The sequence below is a fragment of the Callorhinchus milii genome, unplaced genomic scaffold (assembly GCF_018977255.1).
Source record: "Callorhinchus milii isolate IMCB2004 unplaced genomic scaffold, IMCB_Cmil_1.0 Scaffold11, whole genome shotgun sequence".
Taxonomy (NCBI): Eukaryota; Metazoa; Chordata; class Chondrichthyes; order Chimaeriformes; family Callorhinchidae; genus Callorhinchus; species Callorhinchus milii.
Genome location: NW_024704752.1, coordinates 5858565 through 5884689, shown reverse-complemented (window position 1 = coordinate 5884689; position 26125 = coordinate 5858565). Strand labels below are relative to the sequence as shown.

General features: G+C 44.9%; 1 protein-coding gene across 1 annotated transcript; it reads left to right on the top strand.

Annotated features, from left to right (window-relative positions):
- The first annotated feature begins 2301 nt into the window (after positions 1–2301).
- On the top strand, positions 2302–26125 carry dhx36 (DEAH (Asp-Glu-Ala-His) box polypeptide 36). The gene is made up of 25 exons (XM_042339147.1): positions 2302–2502; positions 3636–3763; positions 4707–4890; positions 5231–5269; positions 6130–6300; positions 7262–7341; positions 8067–8141; positions 8844–9010; positions 9532–9613; positions 10406–10549; positions 11334–11439; positions 12094–12181; positions 12312–12367; positions 13470–13534; positions 15164–15307; positions 15980–16097; positions 16679–16777; positions 17547–17720; positions 18045–18131; positions 19231–19314; positions 19626–19725; positions 19823–19913; positions 21592–21712; positions 22238–22390; positions 23232–26125. Exons 1-25 carry the CDS (start codon positions 2317–2319, stop codon positions 23403–23405), a joined length of 2916 nt encoding a protein of 971 aa, XP_042195081.1. The 5' UTR covers positions 2302–2316; the 3' UTR covers positions 23406–26125.

Genomic DNA, 26125 nt, shown 5'->3' with positions numbered 1-26125 from the left:
CAATACAATGCTCCCCCCCAGTGCTGCAATGGAGCGTCAGCCCAGGCTGTCAGCTTACCTCCTCGTGCCACTTCCTTCCAACCCAAGGTGAGAATGCTACCGACTGAGCCTTTCTGTTACATGCTGCCTGTAGGACTGGCTAGTGTTTCAGTTTAGAGGCAACCTCTCCCTTGATTTAGAACTAATTGCACCAGTAAACGGCGCCAGATAATTCCATTCCATTCTGAGGGCAAGTGTATGGACAGAAATAATGTACTTTTTTTTCTACTGTTTTACTGTGTTAATAAAGTCTGTGACTTAAGAGTGACTTTGCCTTATTGCTTCTCTAGTACTGTATTAATACTAGCTCTGCCTGACATTAATTCTCGTTATTGTACGTAATGAGTATGTTGAAAGCTCCTGTAAATGAGCGTGATACAATCCCCACCCCAACCCTCCCTGCTTTCACGACTTTAGTGCATTAAAATAATGATTTTTTTTCATTTTTGGTATTAGGGAACTATTGCAATATCGTTCCTCAAACTCCAGCCATTACCGCCATATTTATAACCTGCCCTTCCTCGCAAAAGTCCTAGAACACATTGTTGCCAACCAACTTCGCACACACCTCTCCTCCCACTCCCTCTTCGAACCCCTCCAGTCTGGTTTCCGCCCACAGTACAGACTGCACTTGTGAAAGTCACAAATGACATCCTCTCTATCTGTGACCAGGGCTCCCTCTGCCTCCTTGTCCTCCTGGATCTCTCCGCCGCGTTCAACACAGTCGATCACGCCATCCTCCTCCACCGCCTTTTCTCCGTCATCCACATCAGTGGGACCGCACTCGCCTGGTTGGAGTCCTACCTCACAAACCGCCAGCAGTACATCTGCACAAACGGCTTCTCCTCCCGCTTTCATCCGGTCACTGGTGGGGTACCCCAAGGATTCGTCCTTTGCTCCCTCCTTTTTCTGATCTACATGCTCGCTCTTGGGGATGTCATCCGCAGACATGAGGTGCAGACGACACCCAACTCTATTTTTCCACCTCTCTTAGTGACCCTTAGGCCTCTGATGTTCTGTTAGCCTACCTATCAGATCTCACGGGCTGATGAGTGCCAATTTCCTTCAGCTGAACGTTGACAAGATGGAGGCCATACTCTTTGTCTCTCGTCAACATCTAAAATCTCACGGCTCTCACCTCCACCTACCCGACCTCCCCCTAAAACTCTCTGAACCCATATGCAACCTAGGCGTCAGGTTTGACCCCCAATTATCCTTCCTCCTCCACATCCGGTCCCTCACCAGCACCGCTTTCTTCCAGCTCCGACCATCGCCCATCTCCGCCAATACCTCTCCCCAAAAGCTGCTGAAACCCTGGTCCATGCCCTTATCACCTCTCGGCTGGACTACTCTAACGCCCTCCTCGCTGGTCCCCATCCACAACCATCCATAAAATCCAAATCATTCAAAACTCTGCCGCCCGCATTCTCACCCGCACGAAACTCCTCTCCCCGATCACCTCTGTCCTTGCCAGACTGCACTGTCTGCCTGTCCCAGAGAGGATCGACTTCAAGATCCTCACCCTTGTATTCAAGTTCCTGCACTCCTACCTCTCTGACCTCTCTCCTCAAAACAGTACTCGTTGCCTTCGTTCCTCCGGGTCTGGCCTCCTCCTCGTCCCCCGAGTCCTCCTCTCCACCCTCGGCGGCCGTGCCTTCAGCCACTATGCCCCGAGGCTCTGGAACAGTCTTCCTCACTCCCTTCGTCTCGCTCCTTCCCTTCCCATTTTCAGGTCTCTGCTGAAGACCTTTCTTTTCGACTGCGCCTTTGGTCACTTTCCCCTCCCCTCCCCCTGGCGGAGTCCGGCGTGGAAGGCGCTACATAAATCCAAGTTGTTGTCGTCGTTGTTGAGGCGTTTTGAGTGATAAGCCCCGGTGTCAAATGCCAGGACCGTTACTATTGTGATTATCATTATTGTCGTTGTTATTATTATTCTGCACAAGTCGGAGTTTCTATGACTTACACACAACAAAAGACCCAGGTGGCCGTGCACCACGTGTCCCATTGTGTGCGGCACAATGGTCACCACGAGGAGGGAGGGCGGGGCGGGCATTGTGACGCGGAAACGCGGCGCCGCCGTGACGCGATCAGCCGGCGACACAAAAGCGGCGTCTGGCTGGTTTGTCGGCGCCGGTTTCTCTCCGGTTTCCCGCTCGCTCCCGGTGTGTCCGCCCCACCCGCACCCCCCCCCCCACCACCACCACCCGCACCGCACCCCCACCCGCACTCACCCGGCGCAGTCTCAGCTGCTCTCTCCAGACGCAACGCTACGCCACGATGAGCGGGTTCTCGAGGCACGGAGGCCGAGGCGGCGCGGCCTTTGATCGCGATGGCGGCGGCGGCGGCGCCAGTGGCAGCGGCGGGGCGCGCGGCCGACACCCGGACCACCTGAAGGGCCGCGACATCGGGCTGTGGTACTCGCGGCGGCAGGGCCAGCGCAGCCAGGACAGCGAGCGCCAGCAGGTGAGCGAGCGGCCTCTTCCCGGCTCACACGGCCTTTCCTGGTCCCAATCTGGGCTCCCGCCCAACAACAACAACAACTTGCATTTACATCAGCGCAACCTCACGCGGGGTCGCGCCTCAGAGCGCTTGACGGTGGTGGAGTCTGACGCCGAGCCGGTGAGGTGGGGGGGGAGGTGGGGGTGACCGATGGTCCGGTCAAAGAGGAAGCAGAGGGGTGGGGGGGGGGGGGTTGGAAGATGGAGGGAATGAGGCAGAGAGTTCCAGAGTTTCTGGGAAAGCTGAATGGTGTTCACTCACCAACTGCCGACAGTTTCTCCCGTTGATGCTGATGACTCGATGGCGAATCTCCCGATGAGATTTGTTTACATTTAGGACTTGAATTTGCCACCGATTTGCAGAGTTTCTGAGGCCGAATACGTCAGCTGTCGACCGGTTTGGTCCCGGGGGTGTGGGGGGGGGGTCTGGGGGGAGGGGGGGGAACGCTTCATTTCACCAGTTGGGTTTTTTTGAACAATGATAAAGGGGATTGTAAATGTAGGGATAGGGAAGAAAAGTGCTCGAGAGCCCAGACGGGAAAAAAACATACGTTGGTGGCGGTGATGGCGATTTTCCCATTTTTTTAACCGTGCATCGTCGAGCGGCTTTGACTTCCATTTGCTCCAAACAAATAATAACAGTTTGGTCACTCAACCCACGGCTTTTTTTTTTTTGTGGGACGCCGCTGTGCGCAGTTGACTGTTGCGTTTCGCCCACAAAATGTACAGTCTGCGAAGGCGCTTTGAGACATCTCAAAGTCATAAGGCAACAACACATTAGTATAGCGCCTTTCACGTCGGGAGCACGTTGCAAGCTGCTTGGAACGATATCAAATGCAAGCATTGTTAATATTCACTTTTACTCAATATTAAATTTCACAATAGGAATTTGGGTTGGAATTGAGCAAAGGTCTGCAGTGTGACCAGGGTCAATAGAAACATTTGCACAAAATCATATATTTAAGAAACTGATTGTAAAAAGTGAATTCTGTGATTTTTTAGCATGAATTATTTCTTTTTTAAATGAAATGCCATGTGTTTCAATTAAGTGAAATGAAACTAAACGTGCAGTGTTGTATGTGGTGTTCTGCCTTTTAGAGGGCGGTTGTGCACATGGATGAATCCCGTGAGCAGCATATCACACGACTGCTGAATTCTGTGCAGACACGGAGTGATTTTAAAGAACCGCGTGTCACCTTGTCAGCCGATTCCAGCATGAACTGGAGGTAAGTGGTTTGTGAGTTTTTGTACCTGTGGAGTGCGATCTGAAGGAAAGGCTTCTACACTACATGTTTTCTGACTTCTCTTGAAGGAGTTTTCACTCCTCTTTCCTTCTGGATACAATTCCACAGGCGCCCGCTAGTACCTCCCTTATTTGGTGTGTTATTCACGTATGAGTTTTAACATTGAGTATCAGTGGGCTATTCCACCAAAGGGGAGCTTTACACCAGAGCCCAGATTTTGTTTTCTCCTGATATCTGTGTACGTGCACCTTCAACAGGGAGTTCTTTTGGATAATAATATAATAATAGTGATCCATGCGTTTGATATAGTGCCTTATCATGTGGTTGAGGTGACTCAAAGCGCTTCACAGAATATACTCTAAAATGAATTGACTGTGTTTTTTGTGGGCGAAATGCGACACTGGACAGCAGTGGATTGAGTGCCCACATTTTTTTTTAGTGATTATTTCCCACAAGAAGCAATCTGTGGAATGCTTTGAGTCGTCTAGATGATGTGGTAAGACTCTAATCAAATGCAAGGATTATTGTTATTGCATCTAGTCTGTGGGAAACTATTGGATGTCCTGGGCCCTCGTAATGAAAACTGGTGATTGAAGATCATCTCAGTTGAGACATTTTACATTTCTAGAGGACAAGTGACTTCACAGACTATGCAGTGAGGCTGCTGATCAATGGTGTACTTAATCTTGCAATGTAGTGGAGGTGGAGGCTGGCATCTAAGAGTTCAATCATTTCTATTGTAGTACGAGTTAGGATCAGCTGGAGTGAACATTTTCACTCCAGCTTCTATGATAAGAGAAGCGATAAGTACCGCAATACAGACACAAGCATCAGAACGATGAAAGAGGAAGATGATCAGAGATTTTATCGCGTATGGTACGACAGTGAGTAAAACGGCGCCCTGTCTTGATTGTTTGTACCATAGAAGTGGAGCAAGCACCTGCCCGGTTAGCAGAGAAGTGAAGCCCGTGAACAAGGAAATAAAATCCGTGTTCACTGCAGACCTGGAGTTTCTCTTTCAAACCATTAATCGGGATATGTTTTTGGACGAGGAGCTGAGGGAAGATCTGGAAAAGAAGAGGGTCAATTCCAGATATCTCGAGATGAAGGTACGGGTCTTGGTACTTCATATCCATTTCTATTTTTCAGCTTCCACAGGTAAATAAATGCCCAGCAGTTTTCTTCAGCAGGAAACGTAAATCGGGGTCATTGGATGCTGAACCCAATGCACTCTCAGATAAATGCAAGTTGTTTTTGCTTTAGGATGGATTCTTTCAACAGAGATTATTTTCTGGTTTATTTCTGTCACTGGAAGTGGTGTTGTAATAAGAATCCAGTGCAATTGGTTCAAAATTAAGTTGTGATGAGTAAAGGCAGTAAAAGAGTTGATCGGTCTCTCCAGCGGTCTGAATATGCCGGTTACTAATTGAAGTTAATTTTTTTTCACAGAAATTCCGGGAAAAGCTCCCGTCTTACTCCATGAGGAACGTAAGTTTGACACTTCAATATGTACAAAGGTTTTTGTGGAACAGTCTTATATAAGTGGAGCTGTATGCCTATTTTAGTGTTCCCCAGCAATGTGCAGCAATCTGGTGTTCTATAGACCCAGGTATTGGTTGCTGGTGTTGTTACTGTTGTCTTGAGTTGGTGGTCAAGCCCTGGAATGGCATTCCTCACGAATCAGGTAAGCTGACCTCTGCTGGTGACACAGCTCTCTGCTCTGATGGACCCACCTGCCTCTCGTGTGAGCAGCTTTAATTTGCTGGTAGTTCTGATGGGTAGATTTGTTATTTGGAATTTATCTCAACATACAGGTGAAAATGCAGCGTTAGTTTTTTTTTTATGGGTAGGTTACACCCAAGGATTTCTTCCTGTCCCCTCCAAAACAAACTAGAAATTACTTTTAAGATATGCAGTAAGCCCCTGACTTGCCAGACTCCAGATATCCAGAATTCAAACCAGACTGGACCGGGCCTGAAACTGGAATTTATTTTTTCAAAATCTGCAGGTCAGCATTTAGACTCCCGGGAGCCCAACTCTCTGCATGTGCCATTGCCACGCTGAGCAGTTCATTTTTTTTNCCTGCCTCCTTCCTGGACTTCACCGTGGTCAGGGATGTCGACTTTGACTCCGATTGTTTGAATCTCTCAAGCAGCAGATAGCTTATTTGCGCATTAAAAAAACGCAGTGCAGAAAAATGCCAGAACCGCATTGTAATTACACTTAGATGCAAATTCAGAGGACCAGATTACTCCCATTAGTCCGACTAGCCAGGGTTTATCTGTATTGCCATCTTCTGCCTTGGTTAACGAATCCAGTGGTTAACGTATTTCAATTCCTAATTTCAGGAGCTGGTTGAGTTAATAAATGAAAATCAAGTGGTGGTAATCAGTGGAGAAACTGGCTGCGGGAAGACCACCCAAGTGACTCAGTTTATTTTGGATGACCACATTGAGAGAGGAGTGGGCTCTCTGTGCCGCATCGCCTGCACCCAGCCTCGCCGCATCAGTGCAATCTCTGTAAGTCACCACCATTGTCAGGAGCGTTTACTGTTTGGTCAACAACAACAACTGGCATTTACATAGCATCTTTTACGCCGGTTTGCGTCCTGGAGCGCTAATGGAATGGCCAATTCTGAGTACTTTCTGTTTAAAGTCCTTTACCCAGCCTCAGTAGAACGTTACATCTCTATAAAATATATTACGTTGAATGAGGATTCCTCAGTAGAGTCTGTGAGACCTGCCACCTTCTTTCCCAGACCAGACATCCTCAATGAGCCGTGAGTGGCTCCATTAAATGGGAGTTTCATTGAAAGCTTGCCGGGCAACAATATCAATGGCAAGCTATGCTGTTTTACATGGTTAGACTCTAGCAGTTATCCCAACGCACACTCTGGGGTCCCCAAGGTTTGGCTCTTGTCAACCTGTGCCTAATATTTTCCGGAATTAGATAAGCAGGGTGTGTCCTTAAGGGAGAGAGAGTACGCATTCCATTCTAACAATCTATCTCTGGGATTTTCATGTGTGGGTGGGATGCATGGAATTCTCAGTTTGGTTTGGATACTCTAAAACATTGGGGATGGATTTCTGACGAAAAGCTTCAGGCCAACCTCAAGGGCAATCTATCCCTCGGAATGCAGATAAGGCTCAGACAGACCGAGAACCCCATTTTAGAATTAAACGGTTAACAGTAAGATAAGGAAACTTTCTTTGATATTTCCACCTGCCTGTCATTGTCCCATCGTGATAACATATGTTTTAACCATCTGGACATTTGCCATAACAGTGGGAATTTACATTAAAAACTTGCAGTGATTTATGAAGAGATTTTCATTCATCCTCAAGAGGCTACAACCAGTTTAAAATCCCTTACAAAAACAAGACCTGATATTCTTGGTGTTTTGTGACAAATTATTCCCAGTGCTATCTAGGTATTGTTGGAGCCTGATATGTGAGCACTTGTTGTTTCTCTGACCTTCAGATAGCTGAGAGAGTGGCAGCGGAAAGAGCAGAAACCTGTGGAGATGGCAACAGCTCTGGTTACCAGATCAGGCTGCAGAGGTTAGTACTGTCCCTGTTCAATTCTACCAGCAGGGCATTAAGTGTTGAATGATGTTTAATACGTATTTATGTGCTGGAGATTGATATCTCAGAGCTGGCGGTGTCTTGCACGGTAGTGTTGAATGTCAGGCAGAATAAACCGCAGATTATTGTTTACAAATCAGTGAAATGTGTAAAAACCTGCCTTTAGACAGCATTTTACCTTAAGAACGACTAAGCCCCATTGCCTTGGAACATTCCTTGGGTCCTCTATTTTTAAGTTGTGCGGAACAAACTGTCAGCGGTATTTGCCATATATTCAAATGTTTAATCTTATTAATGCCCGAGGTTTTACAGAGCACAGTTTGTGGTGTTTTGTTTGTATTTATTTGCTGCCCACAATTGTCTGCCACGTTTCACCCACATAATACTGAGTGATAAGTCGCTACATCAAATGCAAGGATTATTATTATACGTAGTGTTGAGAATTTACCCTGTACAGAAAAGCTTCACTTAATAAAATATTGCGCGCAGGGTATCGATCATGCATCACGGACTGTGCAATCTTGTGCTTTAGAAAATAATAACTCAGTAAAATTTCAACTCAGTTCAGGGCTGGTGAGAACTGACGTATATTATTAAGCTGATTTAGAATGGCAGCACTTCTGAGCAATCCCTTAAGAGATGATGTAATTGAGGGTAGTATTGTGCGTTTGCGTCTGTTTAATGTTGGTCTTTGTTTGCAGCCGGTTGCCACGGAAACAAGGCTCCATCTTGTACTGCACCACAGGCATCATTCTGCAATGGCTTCAGTCTGATTCGTAAGTACGAATACATTACTGCCCAGTACAATAAAATCCTCTAGATAATGTATTAAGCTGCTCTTTATTATTCTTCCTGCGGGCTTTTCCAGCTCCTGTCCTAGCCTGAGCGTGGTCACCTGGTGTCACAATGAACTGTTAACGTATGTCAAATTCCTTGCTTCTCGTGTCTGTCCAGGTCAACATGGCTTCTGACTGAAAACCTTCCAGTGACAGATTGCACCACTTTTTGTGCTCTGCGCAGGAGTATTCCACCATTTTAGTTACACTTATGAAACCATTTGGGCTTACACAGCTTTCAAACACAGATTAGATAGTTTTCTTTCAGGGAATAACATTATGGGATATAGTACATAGTGGTTTGAGGCATGTGTGCATGCGACTGCCAGGAAGGTGGAAGGCGAACTAGATGGACCTTGGTCATTTTTCATCTAGCATTTCTTATGTTCTTAACTTGCACTTATACAGTGCCTTTCAAGGGAGCAGTGTCTCGGAGCACTTACACCACATTAACAACTTCCATCTATGCTTTCACGCGGAGGAAAACCTTTCTGAGCACTTTGCAAAATCGTTTTGATCAGAATTGCCCTCAAACCCAGTGCAAACCCTTGGAAAAGCAAAGGGATTTGGTGGATGTAAAATGCAAGAAGCTTTTATTGATGATGTTTGATGCCATATTTGAAGCGTTCTTCCTGCCTGCAGCCTTCTGTCCACGGTCAGTCATCTGATTTTGGATGAAATCCACGAGAGGAGTTTACATTCGGATGTTCTGATGACGATTGTGAAGGATATTTTACCGTTCAGACCCGATCTGAAGGTGGTCTTGATGAGTGCCACACTGAATGCTGAGAAATTCTCACAATACTTTGGTGAGTTTGATGTTCAGTGATTTAAGGTGTTCGGTTTCCTCAGATGAAGTCCTGTGCAGTTTTATTTTTTTTGCTAGCATTCTACTTTATAACCAGTAAAAATAAAAATAAATATATTTATTATGACCCCCGCCTCTCCTCCCCACACTGTTAACCCCGCAGTGGTTAGTTTAAGAACCTTTTACACAGCATTGGGGTTACTTGTTTGATCTGTGCACCAAATATTGAGGAAAGGATGGAGATCCAAACTTATTGATCTATTCTGAAGAATCTTGGTTGCTGCACCAGTGTGATATAGCTTCTTTCTCACACCAGCTGTCCTGGCTGTGTTGTCTGAGTCGCATTGCCAATTAGTGCTGAATTAAGGGCAGTTTTGTTGCACTAGCTAATCTGATGCTAAACTGAAAATCGGTTCACCCAAGATTCTTGCAGAGATGAATCTACTGCATTCAAGCCAGAGGTGAAAAGCAGACCAGCATGTAAACACCTGGAGATTGAACTTTTGCTGTGTTTGTTTACAGATAGATGCCCCATAATTCACATACCAGGGTTTACTTACCCAGTGAGAGAGTACATTCTGGAGGATGTAGTTGAGTTAATCCGGTAAGTAGATTTCAACCTGGATTGGTTTGCTATTGAGTTACCTTGATCTATGCCCGATCCAATACACTTCTTTCAGCTCCATTTATTAAAGGTCGATAAAATGGCAAACCCCAAAGAGAAGTAACTGCAAATTCTATCATACCATCAATTCCAAACTGTTGTTGCGGTTCTTGGGGTAATTCAATCCAGACATCTTTTAAACCAACCACTTCTCAACCCCATTCATCTTAATGCCCCTCCTCCCTCCCGGTCAGGGGAAACTCTTAGTTTCTATACGTATCAGATACATAGGACAGGGTTCTCTACACATGTTGGACATGCGTGATGCAGCGTTGATTTGAGATGACCAATTCAAGAACTGTTGAAAAACCGGATACCAATTAAAAGCTGACTTTAAACATTTTCCAAAATTTGGTGCAACCTTAAATTAAGACTGAATAATCTTTGGGTGAAAAGCATGAAGAATTTGGGGGCCTTCTGATTGGGCTGTAGCTTAGTGTGAGTTTCTAGCTCATTGACTTTTCAGAAGGTTATTAGCGGTGAATGGTGGAAAGTCTGTGTTTTTCTGGTTGTCTCTACAACAGTTTCTTGAGTACGTCACAGATACTAGTCTACAGCAGTGGTTCAGTACGTCACTGTGATTATGCTCAGGCATCTCTGCCATTGTCCAGCAAGCAAAAGAGATGTGTAAAGAATTCAAATCCAGCAGTGGAACTGTAATGTGTTATATGGCGACTGCATGTTTTTTGCTGGTATCTGCCAATGTTCTAAAGCTCTGTGTGCTTTCAACAGCTATTTCCCAAAAGAGCAAGTTGTTCGGAAAACATCATCTAAGAGGAGGTTTATGCAAGGCTGTCCATCTCGCCCGGACAAAGAGCAAAAAGAGGAGGAATATCAGCTGCAATGGGCAAAATATCTAAGAGATCTGCAGGATAGGTATGCAGCAATAACACAAATTTCTGTGCTTTGTACCATCTCTGTACCTCTTGGATAAAGGTAATGCTCCTAAGCATCAGAATGTAGAGGATCAAAAAAGAGCACAGCTATCTATCTTGGCCTGTCTCCCTTTCAAATGCCAATTAAAGCTTCCTCCCCTCCCCCCCACCTTCCCTTTGTCGTTACAAACCTAACCTCTTTCTGACATTTTAGAATTTGTGTTAACTACACATCAGTATTGCAGGTTTTAGGAATCCAGAATGCAAACGTGTGAATTCCTGCTATTACTGATATTGGCAACAGCAACAAAATAACATTTACACAGTGCCTTTCATGTTGGAATGAAGTCCCAAGGTGCTGGACATTCCAAATCAAGGGTTTGCACCTGAGCTGGAGGGTTGGAATTAAGAAGGGAGGCTGACCAAAGGCACGATCAAAAAGGAAAGTCTTGAGGTGGGCCTTGAAGGAGTCAGGGGAGGGACGAGGTGGATGGATTTCAGGATGGAGTTCCAGAGGGTGTGGGCAGAAAAGCTGAAAGACGGATCGCAGCCCAATGCCAATGGGGGGTGTGAGCAAGGTGGGGTACTGTGACAGGCCTGCTTCTGTGCGATACAATGTCAATGACTTTATACAGTAAAAGTATTGATGTGATGTGCGTTAGTCATTGAGGAGGGCATTTGAAAGCCGTGCAGTAGAAGCTGAAATGAATGAGTTGCACTTGGCAGTAAGTGCTCCCTTTGAGGGCACGACGGTGCTTACTCACCTGTAATTCTGTTCCCTGCAGCTACTCTGCTAGCACAATCGAGGTTTTAGAAATGCTGGACGAGGATGATAAGATTGACCTGAACCTGATAGTCGCTCTCATTAGACACATTGTTCTCCAAGGGGAGGTAAGAGGCCTTTTGAAATGTTACTATTTGGCCTATGTTTATATTTTATTAACTAATTTTGCATATTTGACTTTAATTTTTATCATGTTTTCCAGTTTAAACTGTTCTGTATTATTTTGCACCCTGATAACCCCTCGAGCCTGTTCCGCCATTCTATTAAACATGACTGATTTGAACCTCAACTCTGCAGCAGCCAACTGTGTTCCACAAACCGGATTGGATGAGCAAATCAATTTTTTATGAAAAAAATTGGGAGGGATTATTACCCCGGAAAGTAATCCGCCAATCGACTTTCAACCAGGTTCCTACTTACAGCTAGGAAAACGGTTCCGGGCTCATTCTTATCCCTTCTTCCACTGGGTAATACTATGTGTGTCCTTAACATTCAGCTGGTTTACTTATCCAAGAATCCTGCTTAGAAATTGCCACAATTTAAACCCCCAAACTGCTTCAGTTTGCATCCATACAGTCTGATTGTCTGTTGCAACCTTAAGATCAAAGCCTTTCCAGCATGGTGTGTTCTTTCTGTAATGTGACATCTTAACTCAATCTTATCAAGCCACCAAACCTGCTGCTTTAAGAACATAACCTTGTCCTAGCATCTGTTGATTATGAGGAAAGTTTGGCTAAATGTTTCTGAACCTTTACTTTCAGGATGGAGCCATATTAGTCTTCCTTCCGGGCTGGGATAATATCAGCACCTTGCATGACCTTCTCAGCTCACAAACTATGTTCCAATCAGGTAACGGTGCAATTTCTCACTGTTATCGAGGCGGTGTCCACGTTTGGATGCATTTAACAACATTGCAATGCTCTACCATGTGCTGTGATGTGTTTGCATGTAATTTAATTCACTTTAATTACTTTTTCAGACCGGTTTGTGATTATTCCTCTTCATTCGCTGATGCCTTCAGTCAATCAAACCGAGGTACAGTCATTTTTTCTAACTTCTCCCCTAATTGCTATTTCAACGATCCTAACACTATCCCTTGTTGCTGATTCCACCCAATTAATTAAGTTGTATTTCCTTATTTATCTCATCAAACCTTTCCGCTCAGAACCTACCACATCTTGTCTCGATCTCTGTTCCAATGTGTATCAACCATTGTGCGTTGTGAAGATGTACTCTTCATGTGCTGACAATTCTTTTTCATGTTTGAACTGGGATTCCCAAGGAAGCTCCTTAGTGATGCCAATCAGAAGTGCTTTGAACCAAGTGACCATGAGGTTGGCTGTGGTGCTGTTTTCCTGTCTACGTGTCAACCATTTACAGGCTTATTTGTTGGGCAATTAGCACAGGATGCCTGTATTCAAAACCTCATGTAAAGCATCTATTAATTATTGCAAAGTAACCTTAGAAGGAGAAAAGAGGCAGCAGAGTTGAGTAAGCCAACCTGAAAAAGAATAAAGATCATTTTCCATTTTTTTTAGTGAGGAAAGTTTGAGTAGCAAAACTGAGTTATATTACAGCTACAACAACTTGCATTTATATAGTGCCCTTCACGGGTTGCATCTCGGAGCTCTTTAACAGTGGTGGAGTCTGACGCCAAGAGAGGGGTAGGTGACCATAGACATTGTCTTCGGGTGTGATCTGAAGACGGACAATGAGGGGGCAAAGTGGAGGGATTGAGGTAGAGAATTCCAAAGTTTTGGGGGAGCGGAGGGAACGAAGGACGTGCAGGACGACGGAGTCAGCTGAGCAAAGTGGTCGGGTAGCAGAGTGGGGTGTAAGCAATTAGGAAAGGTAGGGAGGTGCCAGGGCGCAAAGAGATTTGTAAGAAAGTGTAGGATCTTGAAGTTGATCTGTTCCACAAATAGGGGGCAAGTGGACCTTGGCAAGGATTTGAAGTTCCTTATATGCGCTGCTGAAACTAGGTCATTGACTCCTGAGGCTTAATAGTCGCAAATCATTACACAATCGGAATCAGTGAATATTTAATTGTTTTGTGGATGAGCAACAATTTCACGAGTACAAAATGTTCCTCGGAAAGCGGGAGACATGGTGTAATTTGCGATGGTTCCATTCACAGGTGTTTAAAAAGCCACCTCCAGGTGTTCGGAAGATTGTAATTGCCACCAACATTGCAGAGACCAGGTAATGGAGCTCACATCCTCTTCCATTATCTCAACTATTCAAACTTAATGTCAGAAATCACTCGCTATCTGTTTGAAATGTTTTCTTTGTAGCGTAAGTATATTCCGAAGTGATGTGTCCTTTCCTTTTAAAATTCAGAATGCAGGATTTGGGTGATTGAGAAGGCAGTGTTCTCTAAGTCTTCATTAATACTGCTCATTCAGTGCTAAGTATGTTCTTGGGAATGATGCGCTTTTCAGTCAGTTGCTTGTTACCTTGCTCGTGCTTTGACAAGCTGGAGCTGTTCTTGATGTCATGTGGGAGTTCATTCCAACACAAGATGTTTGCTCCAGATTATTTCTCACTTGTTCAAAGCAAATACAATACAATACAAAATTACATTTGTGGAGCGCCTTTCACTTCGGGAGGACGTCCCAAGGCACTGTCCCAAATCAGGGATTTGAACCCGATCGGGTGGGTTGGGATTAGGGAGAGTGGAGGGCAGGGAAGATAGGAGAGATTCTGGCATGTTTGATTACGTTACTGTCACTGTTCTGTTACTTCAAAGTAACTCAGATGTGTGACGCACTTGCCGATGTGAGTTTTTCAAGTCTCAACCATTGGCTCTTCTGTTGAATTTCATCTATTGTCTAACTTCATCTACGTTGGAATTTATTTTTTGGAAGAATCAATATAGTGGGAATTTTATCAATCATTTTAAATACCTACCTCTTAGTGCTTCACATAAGTTATTTTGAATGACTAGTTTTATGGGGAGAAGGTGTCGGTTCTTGCTTCGAGTTCAGACAGTTGTGCGTCCAATCCCCACATTGGGACTTGATCATGTAGTTCAGGCTGCTGACACTAATGTGACATTAAACTGATGGCCATCTGCCTGCTAAGGTAGATATTAAAGCTCTCATGACATTTTCTTCCAAAATACTGGCCAAGAATCTCCAGATAAATATGGCATTCATTTGTTTGTGGGACACTGGGGACAGATTAGTTGCTATTTGCCGACAAGTACAAGTATTTGACAGCAATTCCTTTTATAGCACGTTTCAAAGTTACAGGTGATATCAAATGCAAGAATTATGTAGAGTACTTAAAAATAGTTTCTAATCTGTTGGACCATCCATCCACGCAGCAAGCAGGAATATGGCCAGGACACTGGAAACCACTTTCATACTTCCAAATGGTATCATTGGCATATTAGGATCAATAGAAACGTACGTCATCTGTCAGTCCCTTTTAGTTCCTTTTTTGTGTCTTCTCTAAAGCAGTACTGGAATGTGGGCTGGGTTGTGAGTCGTGTATTGGAGCCCACACACCTCTGACCCAGAGGCAAGAGTGCTGGAACTGAGGCATAAGGTTCTATCAAAAGCATTACCACCTTTGAAGTCCCAAGCTGTTAAAGGAGTTTTTTAAAAAAAAAACGTGTATCAAACTGGAATTTGTGAAAATATCGTGCTTCAGATCCCATAAAGCAAGAACATCGGTATAAAATGCCAAATAAATATTTGATAATGTCGGGGAGGGGAATTGGAGTCTGAAGCTATAACTTGGGGGGGGGGGTCTCTCTTTTTTGAAGTTTTTCTCTGTGCCGTGTATAAAAGTGTTTTTGAAATACTTTGACGCTTCATCTTCCAGCATCACCATAGATGATGTAGTTCATGTGATAGATGGAGGGAAGATAAAAGAAACGCACTTTGATACCCAGAACAATATCAGCACAATGGCAGCGGAGTGGGTCAGCAAAGCGAATGCCAAACAGAGGAAAGGTCGGGCTGGCAGGTAAGAAAGATGATCTTTATCATTCAGAAGAGACACTGTGGCTCGGATGAAATGCCAAAGTAACAATGCAATGCTCGCTGGAGGAAAGGTCACTGATTAGGACCTGGTTGAGAATAAAGTGAATGTAAATGTCAAGAACGGTTAAATTGTTCTGTCTGTCTTGAGCGCATGCTGATTTATTCAGCAACAACAACTTGCATTTATTCAGCTGTTAAAGAGAAATCTAGACATTTTCTAAATAGGAGGTCATCCAGATCTGTGTCGCTGCTACCTCTGTGTTTATAAGTCTCTGTAAATTTATAAGTCGCAAGCGAGAAGACCTGGGTTCCAATCCCAGATGGGGCGAAACCTTAGGCAAGTTTCCTTACTCCACGCCTCTGTTTACCTAGTAGTAAGTAGGAACCTTGTTCTTAGTCGATTGGCGGATCACTTTCCGGTGGTAATAATCCCTTAAAAAAAAATAATAATTTGGTCACTCAATTCCACAGCTGTTTGTGGGACACTACTGTGCGCAATTGGCTGCTGTATTTCGCCCACAAAATACACAGTAAATTCACTTTACAGTATATTCTATGAAGTGCTTTGAGATGTCTCGAAGACGTGATAGGACGCTATATCAAAAGCAAGGATTATTATCATTAAAGCCCTGCTGACTGTTATGACTGTGTCTAGGGTGCAGGCTGGCCACTGCTACCACTTGTACAATGGATTGCGTGAGTGTTTGCTGGATGATTATCAGTTACCTGAAATCATGAGGATTCCTCTGGAAGAGCTCTGCTTACAGATAAAGGTACGAATAAAATGTCATTTCTATAACCATAATCCCCATTTGCTCATTTTCACTCTATTGTTTGGATTAGGTGATAATTCTAAGTTACATTTCCGCCTCTTCATATATTCATTGGTTAAATAGGTTAAATTAGCAGGCACCTATTTAGAATTGTGAGTGTACTGATGGCATATGTTTATGTCTGTCCTCTGATCTCAGTTGGGATTGGTGACTAGTGTGCTTTTCTGAAATTGGCAGAAATCAGAGTTTAACCTACAGACTGGAAGTTGGTGGGTTAGAATCCTAGTCTGCACTGAGTTAATTTGTCTCAGCCGGGATGGAGCTTTCATTGGCTTTGGCTTCCTCGGGTTAGGTAGAAACCTGCCCCTGATCATTGTCCACAGACACAAACGTGGAATCTGCACCTAGAACAGGCCATTCGCCCCACGAGTTCATACTCAATCCACGCTGGTGTTTAAACCTACTTCCTGGAAGGTACCCTACTTGAAGTAGAGTAGTAAGAGAGAAACATGTTTGCTGTGTAAGTACAATTGCTGCCCTGTGTGCCGATTACTGCAGCTGCTGCTTGTGCTCCTCCTCAGATATTAAGGCTCGGTCGCATTGCCTCTTTCTTGGAGAAGGTAATGCAGCCACCATCGAAGGAAGCTGTTGAACTTGCTGTAAACCATCTAAAGGAACTGGTAAGCTGCTCTTTCCACTGAAATTGAAGCTTATCTGGAGAGTGGGGAGATTTGAGAGAAGAGTGTAATTGCTTACTGAGCACATTTGGCTGCTGCTCGCCTGGCTCAGTTGGGAGCACTCTCCCTTCTGAGTCAGAAGGTTGTGAAATCAAGCCCTACGTCCGCTTGATTTCACCAAAACTCAAGATGCCCCAGTGCAGTGTTGGGGAGCACAGAATTGTCAGAGTTGCTGCCCTTCGGATGAGGCATTAAAGTGAGGTCAGGTATGCCTTTTCAGGTGGATGTTAAAGATCTCACGGCACTATTAAAAGAAGCCAAGCGGGAAGAATTCCCGCTCCCAGTGACTTGTCTGCCTCTTCATGAGACGTCTCAACGACGTGAAACGGCGTCATATCAAATGCAAGGATTATTATTATCCAATGGGCATATAATATACAACTCCACTGCTGATGGCGTCTCATAACGTTTTACAGGATATACTGTAAAGTGGATTGATTGTATTTTGTGGGTGAAATGCGGAAGCCAGTTGCGCAAACAGCCACGGAGTGAGTCACCAGTTTTATTTGGGGGATTGTTGCCCAGGACATCAGGAGAGAGAAACCTATTCTCTTTCCAAATAGTGCCATGGTATCTTTAACATCCACTGGCAGACAGACCTCGGTTTAACGTCCCATCCGAAGGACGGATGTAAGATTGCTTATCTCATTCCGATGTGAGAGGTGTGTTTGGTTCATCTCAGGGGCACTTTGTTGCTTTATCTTGTTCACAGAACGCCTTGGATAGGAATGAAGAGCTTACTCCGCTCGGGGTACATCTAGCCCGGCTGCCAGTGGAGCCCCACATTGGGAAGATGATTCTATTTGGAGCCCTGTTGTGCTGCTTGGATCCAGTCCTCACCATTGCAGCCAGCCTCAGCTTCAAGGATCCGTTCGTGATCCCACTGGTAAAGTTGTAGTATTTGTTATCCCACCTTGACAAATCAAGATTATTTGAGGATTTTTTTAATTAACTGAAGCCACAGCATGTAAAATACCTAGATTTCATGCTATTAACATAGGAACATAGGAAATGCTATAGAAAATAAGACCGAGGTCCATCCAGTACGCCTTCCACCATCCTGGCAGTTGCATTTAGGCGTGATACCAACATGAATGGTTGATAAAATCGGAAGCTTTTGGTGGGGGTGGGGTGGGCTGATTGTTTGCATTGCATCAGGATGTTGGAAGGTGTCCCTGTGCCATTGCTATAACTTGTTCCATTTTAACAGGGTAAAGAGAAAATTGCCGATGGGAAAAGACGAGAATTATCTAAGGGGTCTCGGAGTGACCATCTGACAGTGGTGAACGCATTTAAGGTAGGACCCACACTCAGCGGGTTAAAATACTACCATTTAATCCGATCCTTCAAACTGAACCCTTTTGTGTTCTACGTTGTGTCTATATACGGTCAAGTGCTCTGAGACTACCCTGCCTGAGGGTAGTCTCAGAGCACTTGCAAGCTCTTGTATTTGCTGTATCTTCTTGTACCCTCGATTAATTCTCCCATCAGTGAACTGGTACATCCTTTTGTGTGAAGACATTCTAGTTTTCTAATTTAACTTCAAAAGGCCTTACCTCTGATTTTAAGGTTACGTCCTCTTGTTCTGGCTTTGCCCCCCCCACAGGGCTTTTATCCTCTATATGTCCAGCACTCTTGAGACTTGTTTCATGTCATGCTGTGAAGAGCGTGATATAAAGACAAGTTGTTGTTCAACCTTGCCAATTCACTTTATTTTAAATATGTTAGTCAGTTCACCTATTAATATCCTGCGACTCAGGAATATAAGCCAAGTCTGTCCAGACTCTCAGCTCGGCTAAACCCCTTCATTTTAGGGTTCATCTGGTGAATCATTTGTGAACTTGATCCAAAGCCTTTGTCAGGTGAGGGAGGTCCAATGTTCCAGATGAGGTCTGGCCATGGATAACTGCATGGTATTTTCTTGCTTCTACATCCTACAACTCTTGTGATAAAGCCAGCACGTGATCAACCTGATCCTCAACAGCCTCAACTTGCTTGTGCTGAGCAAAGTGACGTCCTTGTGAGAACATTGTTAAGTCACTCTTAGACAAAGATGGAGAGCGTACTAAACAGCAGCTGGGGTGCAAGAGAATTTTTAACTCTTTCCCCCATACTGTTTATTCCCCAAGTAATCTGTAGGTAATGTATCCACCGTTACGTTACCTGCTCTGTTACATTACAGCATCCAATGGAAAACGTGTCTATAAACCATATGGGGACGTATTGTGTGTGCAATTGTCTTTGCCTGCTTTCTGCACATCACTTTTGTGTCCTGTAAGCTACAGTTCACCTCATAATGTCCCACTCAGGTTAATAACCTTTGATAATAGTTTTTTTTCTCTCCTGTTACATGGATTTTAAGTGCTTTGTGTCAGTGAGTCCTGTTGTGTTTGCAGGGCTGGGAAGAAGCAAAAAGACGAGGTTTCCGGTCGGAACGAGACTATTGCTGGGAATTCTTCCTTTCTGCAAACAATTTGCAGGTAATGTATCCAGCAATGCTTTGCTACATTGCAGCATTCAGTAGAAAATGTGCAACATTGAGATCCCCTAAACTAAGTTAATTAGGAAAATAAATTAGGAAAATAAAGACAATGATTTGTCTAAGGCAATGTGGTCTGTGGTCGATTGTTTGGGAGAATAATAATAATAATAATAACCCTTGCATTTGGAATGGGGCCTTATCACGTTCGTAAGGACGTCTCAGAGCACTGCACAGCTAGTATAATCAAAATGAACTACTCAATTGCTTTATATTGCATTGAATAGTGGATAATGTGTTGTGTTTCCACAGATGCTTCATAACATGAAGAGTCAGTTTGCTGAGCACCTGCTAGGGGCAGGCTTTGTCAGCGGGAGAAACCCCAAGGATACCAGAGCAAATATAAATTCAGGTGGGTCATGAAGGCCTACCCTCTCCTGTCTACCCTTGTTACTGCCCGCCCACCACGTCAGGCCAGGCCAAAAACCTAACCTCTCTCATTTCCACAGAGAATGAAAAGCTGATTAAAGCAGTCATCTGTGCTGGGTTATATCCCAAGGTGGCAAAGATCCGACCCAGTTTCAGCAAGAAGAGGAAAATGTGAGTAACTGTATGATTTGTTTTTAAAAAAAGAAAGTGATTATACTTACTCGTGTAATTATCCAACAACACATTTTTTTTTGATTGACTATTTATTATTTTGTGCATAAATCAAAAAAAAAAACTTGGGAACACCCTATCGAACCTGGACTTACATAGACCCGAGCGAATGTTTTGGGGCTGCTTCTTGACGCCACAGGTTGGCCTCCCACAGTGGGGGCTTCACTCTGAGCATAATTATTCCGGGTTGAGTACAGGGAGCTTCATTGGTCATTCCAATTTTCCTCTGTCCTCTGCGACTCTAGATGAAGTACTTGATTGGTTACATCCAGTGTCATTGCAACCTTGACTGTCCAGCAAGTTACATCCTTGACTGTCCAGCGCCTTGGGACGTCCTGACGTGAACGGCACTGTGTACACAGACCTAATTTGTTGGTTGTTGTTACGGGTAGCCCCGAAGTTATACTGAGGCAGTTCAATTCTGGCTCATAGCTTGATTGTGCTGGAACCTGTTAGGAATAAGAGAAGATTAATAGAGCACTTTTAGTCTCGTGTAATAGGTTTGCCTAAAACACATCTTGTGAGGCCCTTTGTAGCAGTGGGTGGAATGGTTGAATCAGTAACTGAATGAGCTTCTGCAGAGAAGGAATCGGGCAGAATGACGAGAAGCTTTAACTGTTGATCTGCTCGGTACAAAGTGATATTTTCTAGAAGCTTGGGAGTTTTTCCCCCCCCCCCCTGTGTGTTTTGTTAGTTCCCCGACGCTCCACTAGAGGGAGCATGTGCCACATTAACTGGCTTCATGTTACAGGGAAAAGCCGAGCTCTGGCAGTCCCAGCTCCAAGGGGCTCTGCAGTGGCTGAGCAAGTGCTGTGACTGTCCCAGCTCCTGCCCATGGCGGGTTGCTGAGCAGGCTGGGCTGCCCTCTGAGCAATTGGGAACCAGCGGGCAGAGCCTGAACGTTGCTGATTTATCTATTCTCCAGACCGGTGGTGGCTGACTTGCGGCCTGTGTGACTATTTTACACAATTGGATATTTTACGCACTGTGCAATACCTTAAATGCAGCCCGACTGCAGGCCACGTGTTGGCCGTCCCTACTCTGGACATGGGGTTTATTCGAGGTGTGTGCATTGAAGAATACACAGAATACAGGGTTCACTCCTTGGAAGTGCTTCAAGATGTTATTCTACATGAAACTGATACATAAATAAATAAAATTGATCCCTTCAATCCACGACTGTTTGTGGGACGCTGCTGTGCACAATTGGCTGCCGAGTTTCGCCCACAAAATATACAGTCAACCCACTTTACGGTATACTCTGTGAAGCGCTTTGAGACGTCTAGAAGACATGAAAAAGCACTATATCAAATGCAAGGATTATTATAATAAATACAAGTTGCTGACCAACTCTATATCTGCCCCATTCTCCACACTGAGACCTTGGCTAACCTCCTTGCACCTGCCCTCAGGTCAGCGAGTATGTCTTCCTTAGTGCAGGGTATCTGGACCATGAGCTAGAATTGAGATGTTAATAATCCTTGCATTTGATATAGCGCCTCATCATGTCTTCGAGCCATCTCAAAGCGCTTCACAGAATATACTGTAAAGCAAATTGACTGTATACTTTGTGGGAGATGGTAATCAATTAACTCTCCAACGTGGATTGTATTTTCAGGGTTAAAGTTTCCACAAAATCCGATGGAAGGGTTAACATCCACCCCAAGTCAGTGAATGCCGAGGAGGGCGAGTTTAATCACAACTGGCTGATCTACCACCTGAAGATGCGAACGAGCAGTGTGAGTAGAGCCTGCGTTCCCTCCACAGTCTCATTCTGGTGCCTCACTTCATAAATGGAGGTTCTGACACTGAATGCATCACCTGTGACCGAAAACACACACACCACTTCACACTAGCCACACCCCCCTACACACACACCCATACACACTACTTCACATTAACCCGCCCACACACCCGCAACTTTTACACTACCCCCCCCCCCCCTCCAGACCCCAGACACACACACACAACTTCACACTGCCCCCACACTGCGTTTACACAAGGACCTCACCCTGTGTCTCTGTATTTGGTGCTGTTGGTGATGTACGGTGGGCGACAGGTACGCTGAGACTCACAAACCCCTGGAGCAGGTGGCATGTGTTCCTCGATGCTTTGGGAGGGTTATTTTGCGAGTGTGGGACCTGTTGTTCTCTTGTTGTCTAATATTGGCCTGTACTGCATGTCTGGTATTAAATACCGAGTGTGTGACGTCGAACCCCTAAAGCGGGACATTTGCACTCACTGGACAGTGACCTTCCTTTCAGATCTACCTGTACGATTGCACTGAAGTCTCTCCTTACTCGCTGCTGTTCTTCGGAGGAGATATCTCGATCCAGAAGGAGCAGGACCAGGAGACCATTTCTGTTGACGAATGGATTGTTTTTCAGTCCCCGTCCAGAATAGCACATTTAGTTAAGGTACAAAAAAGGGTTGAGTAATGGGTGTGCGTCCCTCTCTCTCTCTCTCTCTCTCGCTCTGGGTCTCTGTGTTTGTGTGCGATGGCAGGCTCTGAGAGGTGGTGACCTCCTGCAGTCAGGACACTGGCGAGCCTGGCAAATCTCCAGGCCCTTTGAACCTGTACTGTCGTCTGTCTCTCTCTCTCTCTCTCTCTCCCCTCCCACCATTTCCCAGTTTTATATTTTTGAAACTATCTAATATGTGTTATTTCTTCATGCTTAGTTTTGATGAATAAAGTGAAAAAAATGTAGGTTGAAAGTAAAATATACCCCAATAGCGCCAACCAACTCCTTGATATTTTCTGCAAAATTTGTCAAATCCCCTGCAATTTTGGCAAATATTCCCACAATTTTCTATTGGCCCTGGTCATCAGCAGTGCCCTGAAATATATGGACCTGCCTGGTTCAGGAACCAGACTACCGAGACCAACACAGGGTGGCTAGATTCCGACATTCCATTGCCAAACATGTCACCTTGGAGCCAGTTCATTGCCAATCAAATGATGTTGTAGAGTTATTGCTTTAACGATGCCACCAGAGGTTCTTTAAGATTTTATTTGAAAGCGATCTGTGGGACCAATTGTGTTCCCCAGAATTTATGCAGTGTGTGTTGGAAGTCCTCGGAGTCATTGATGTCTCCAGAACATATATAAGAGCAGAACCATTGTGCCAACTAAACTGCCTCTCCCTGGAGCAGCTGAAATAATGACCACAAGTCGCTGAGGTTCTGGCTTCCGCTCACTGCTATTATGATTAATTGCTGGTCTGATTAACTGACGCGGAGATCTCCCTTTCACCACAGGATCTGAAGAAAGAATTAGACTCTCTGCTACAAGAGAAGATTGAAAAGCCACAGCCTGTGGACTGGAACCATCGATCTAAGGACTGCGCTGTTCTGTCCGCCATCATAGACCTGATCACCACACAGGACAATGCCACCGCCAGGAATTATGCGCCTCGATTCCAGACCTACTGAAGCCAAGATAAGGACTTTTGGTGAAGATATTTGGACATTTGCCCCTTGTCCCGGCAAACCAAATGTGCATGTAAGAAAGTCATTCATTTTGATGTCTCGTTGTGTGCAGCTGCAATCCACTATGGACATGTCCAGGCACTGCAATGGGTTTAGGATGCAGCAACTATTCTCATACATAGTGAATGGCCCTCACTGTTTTCACGTTGTCCTCCACATTGCCACGGAGGAGGGGAATTCAGAAGCTTTGGCTTTAGAAGCTTTGGCCAAACTGAGCCAATTCCCATTCCTCATTAGCAGTCCGAGAGTCCCCTTGTGTGGCTCCTCTCTCCTGAAGCCAACTCCGGTAGTGATTCCGCTATCTTCTGCAGCTTGCCAGACAGAGAGATACCCTGTTTGAAATAAATGTTAATTTTGGGTTGTGAACCTGCCAAAAAAAAATATTCTTCGTCTTTACTCTGTGCCCCACTGAGCAGTGTCCAGTTCCGCCCTCCACATAACTGGTCTTGCTGCCCAGTTATTCACAATCTCTGGTACCGGCAAGTGTTCGACCACTGCCTCCTTGCCACTTTGTGGCACGGAACAAGGGCCACTGCTGGAGCCGGAGTGCTCCAGTGATCCAGTCCACACTGTTCAGAAGCCGCTACTCCTGAAATCCCAGCAGCCCGTTGCTCCCTGTCTGAGGAATAATGCGGCAATTTTGGGGCAGGAAGGGAAAAGCCTGGAGAAATGGTTCAGTGTCTGCACCAGCGACACTTCACCTCCGCTCCTCTTAAAGAAACTCCGAGCTCTTGACCCAACGTGGCGGTGACGTTGTCTGGGCATCTTGATGCAGTGTTTGGATCAATCCAGACCCTGAGCATCGGTGCAGGGAGTGGAGTGTCTCAGTCCACATTCACACCCAGGGTATTGGGTATTGCTGGAGGAATTCACTTCCCTGGGAGAGGTGAAGGGCCTGAATTTGTCAATGTTGGAGTTCATGAAATTCCTTCGTCAGTGTGTTGAGGTAGTGCTGACTGCTTTAACTGCAGCATGGTTATATTATTTTACGTTAGTTAAATCTAGTACTCGGCTCTCTGACATGTGCTCTGTGCACCACACAGGCCTGAGAAGCCATTTCATTTATTTGATATAATTCTAGATTAGCATCCAGGAGGTTCAGCTTGGCCTTTACCAACTGGACATTGATCCTAGTTTAGTTGCCCATGAGTAACATAGATAGGTTACGTGACTAACTCTAGTTAGCTTATTACTACAGAGGATTCAGAAAGCGACTCTCAGCTTGGCGGATTTTTGTCCCCTGTATTTTCTAGTTGGCAGCCAAGTCGTGTTTGGGATGTTGGGGCCAGATTTTGATGGCACCAATGTGATGGGTTTCTGTGCGAGTACATTTCTGGATATTTCTAATCACCAAGAGTACGGCTTTCCCCAAGCACTATGGAAGCAAGGTTTATAAGCCGGGCATCTCCTGAAACGTCATTGCCACAAATATTATAACATACAATTTAGAAGAGTTCTTAAATCAAGGCTTCAGCATTTATAGTGTATTGGTTAGAGCACTCGCCTCGCAAGCAAGAAGACCCGGGCAGGGCGAAACCTAAGGCAAGTTTTCTTACTCCAGACGCCTCTGTTTCCCTAGCAGTAAGTAGGAATCCGGTTGTTAGTCAATTGGCAAATTGCTTTCCAAAGGTAATAAACCCTTCAAAAAAAATAATAACTTGGTCACTCAATCCACAACTGTTTGTGAGACACTGCTGTGCGCAATTGGGTGCCTCATTTCACCCACAAAATATACAGTCACTGCATTTAGTATATTCTGTGAAGCGCTTTGAAACATCTCAACGACGTGATCAGGCCCTATATCAAATGCAAGTATTATCATTACATCGGCAAGGTGAAGTGCTCAATACCACAGTGTTGACATAGAGGACACGGCCGAGCACTCTTCTGCATGTGACATCCGCAGACATCGGTCAACTTCCACATGTATGCGGTTGACACTCAACTCTCTCTCTATCTCTCTGCCTCCACCCTTGACTCCAGGACCACTGCTGTCTGGCCTGACCTCTATCAGTGGTTGGACCTTCAGCCTCTCATGTCTCCACCCTTTGGAACTCCATCCTGCAAGTCCCTTCGCCTTGCTCCCTCCCTTGCTTCCAAGGCACATCTCAAGACACTCCTCTTCGACTGTGCCTTCGGTCACCCTCCTACCCCTGCCCTCCTCCACCCCTCCCGATCCCAACCCCCTGCCTGTACAGCGCCTTGGGACATCCTCCTGACGTGAAAGGTGCTAGACAAATTTAATGTTGTTGTTGAATCCTGAGTGTGGAGAGAATGACTTCTCGTGATCTTTGGACCAAGAGCCAGCAGAGAGAGAGGAAGTTGTGGGGATTGTGGAGGATAACCTAATTCAAAAACAATTACTGCTGCATTTAAAGGTATATATAGCCAAGTGTCTTGAGTGACTAATTGAGATTGTGCTCAGCTCTGTCCTTCTCAGTGCTTGTGTTGTGTGCAGTGAAAGGTCCAGCGTCTAGTTGTGATCTTCATTCCAATAGATACTGCCGGGTAATGAACAGTTTGCTGTTTGTGTTGTTTCTATGTATGGTTTGCTGTTGCTTGCTTTTCTAGCTGTGCTATTTATTTCTGTCTGTTTCAAAGTATAGAGCTAGTTTGTTTTAATTATCCAGAAACATTTCCCATTAAATGCTGAAAAATTCAAA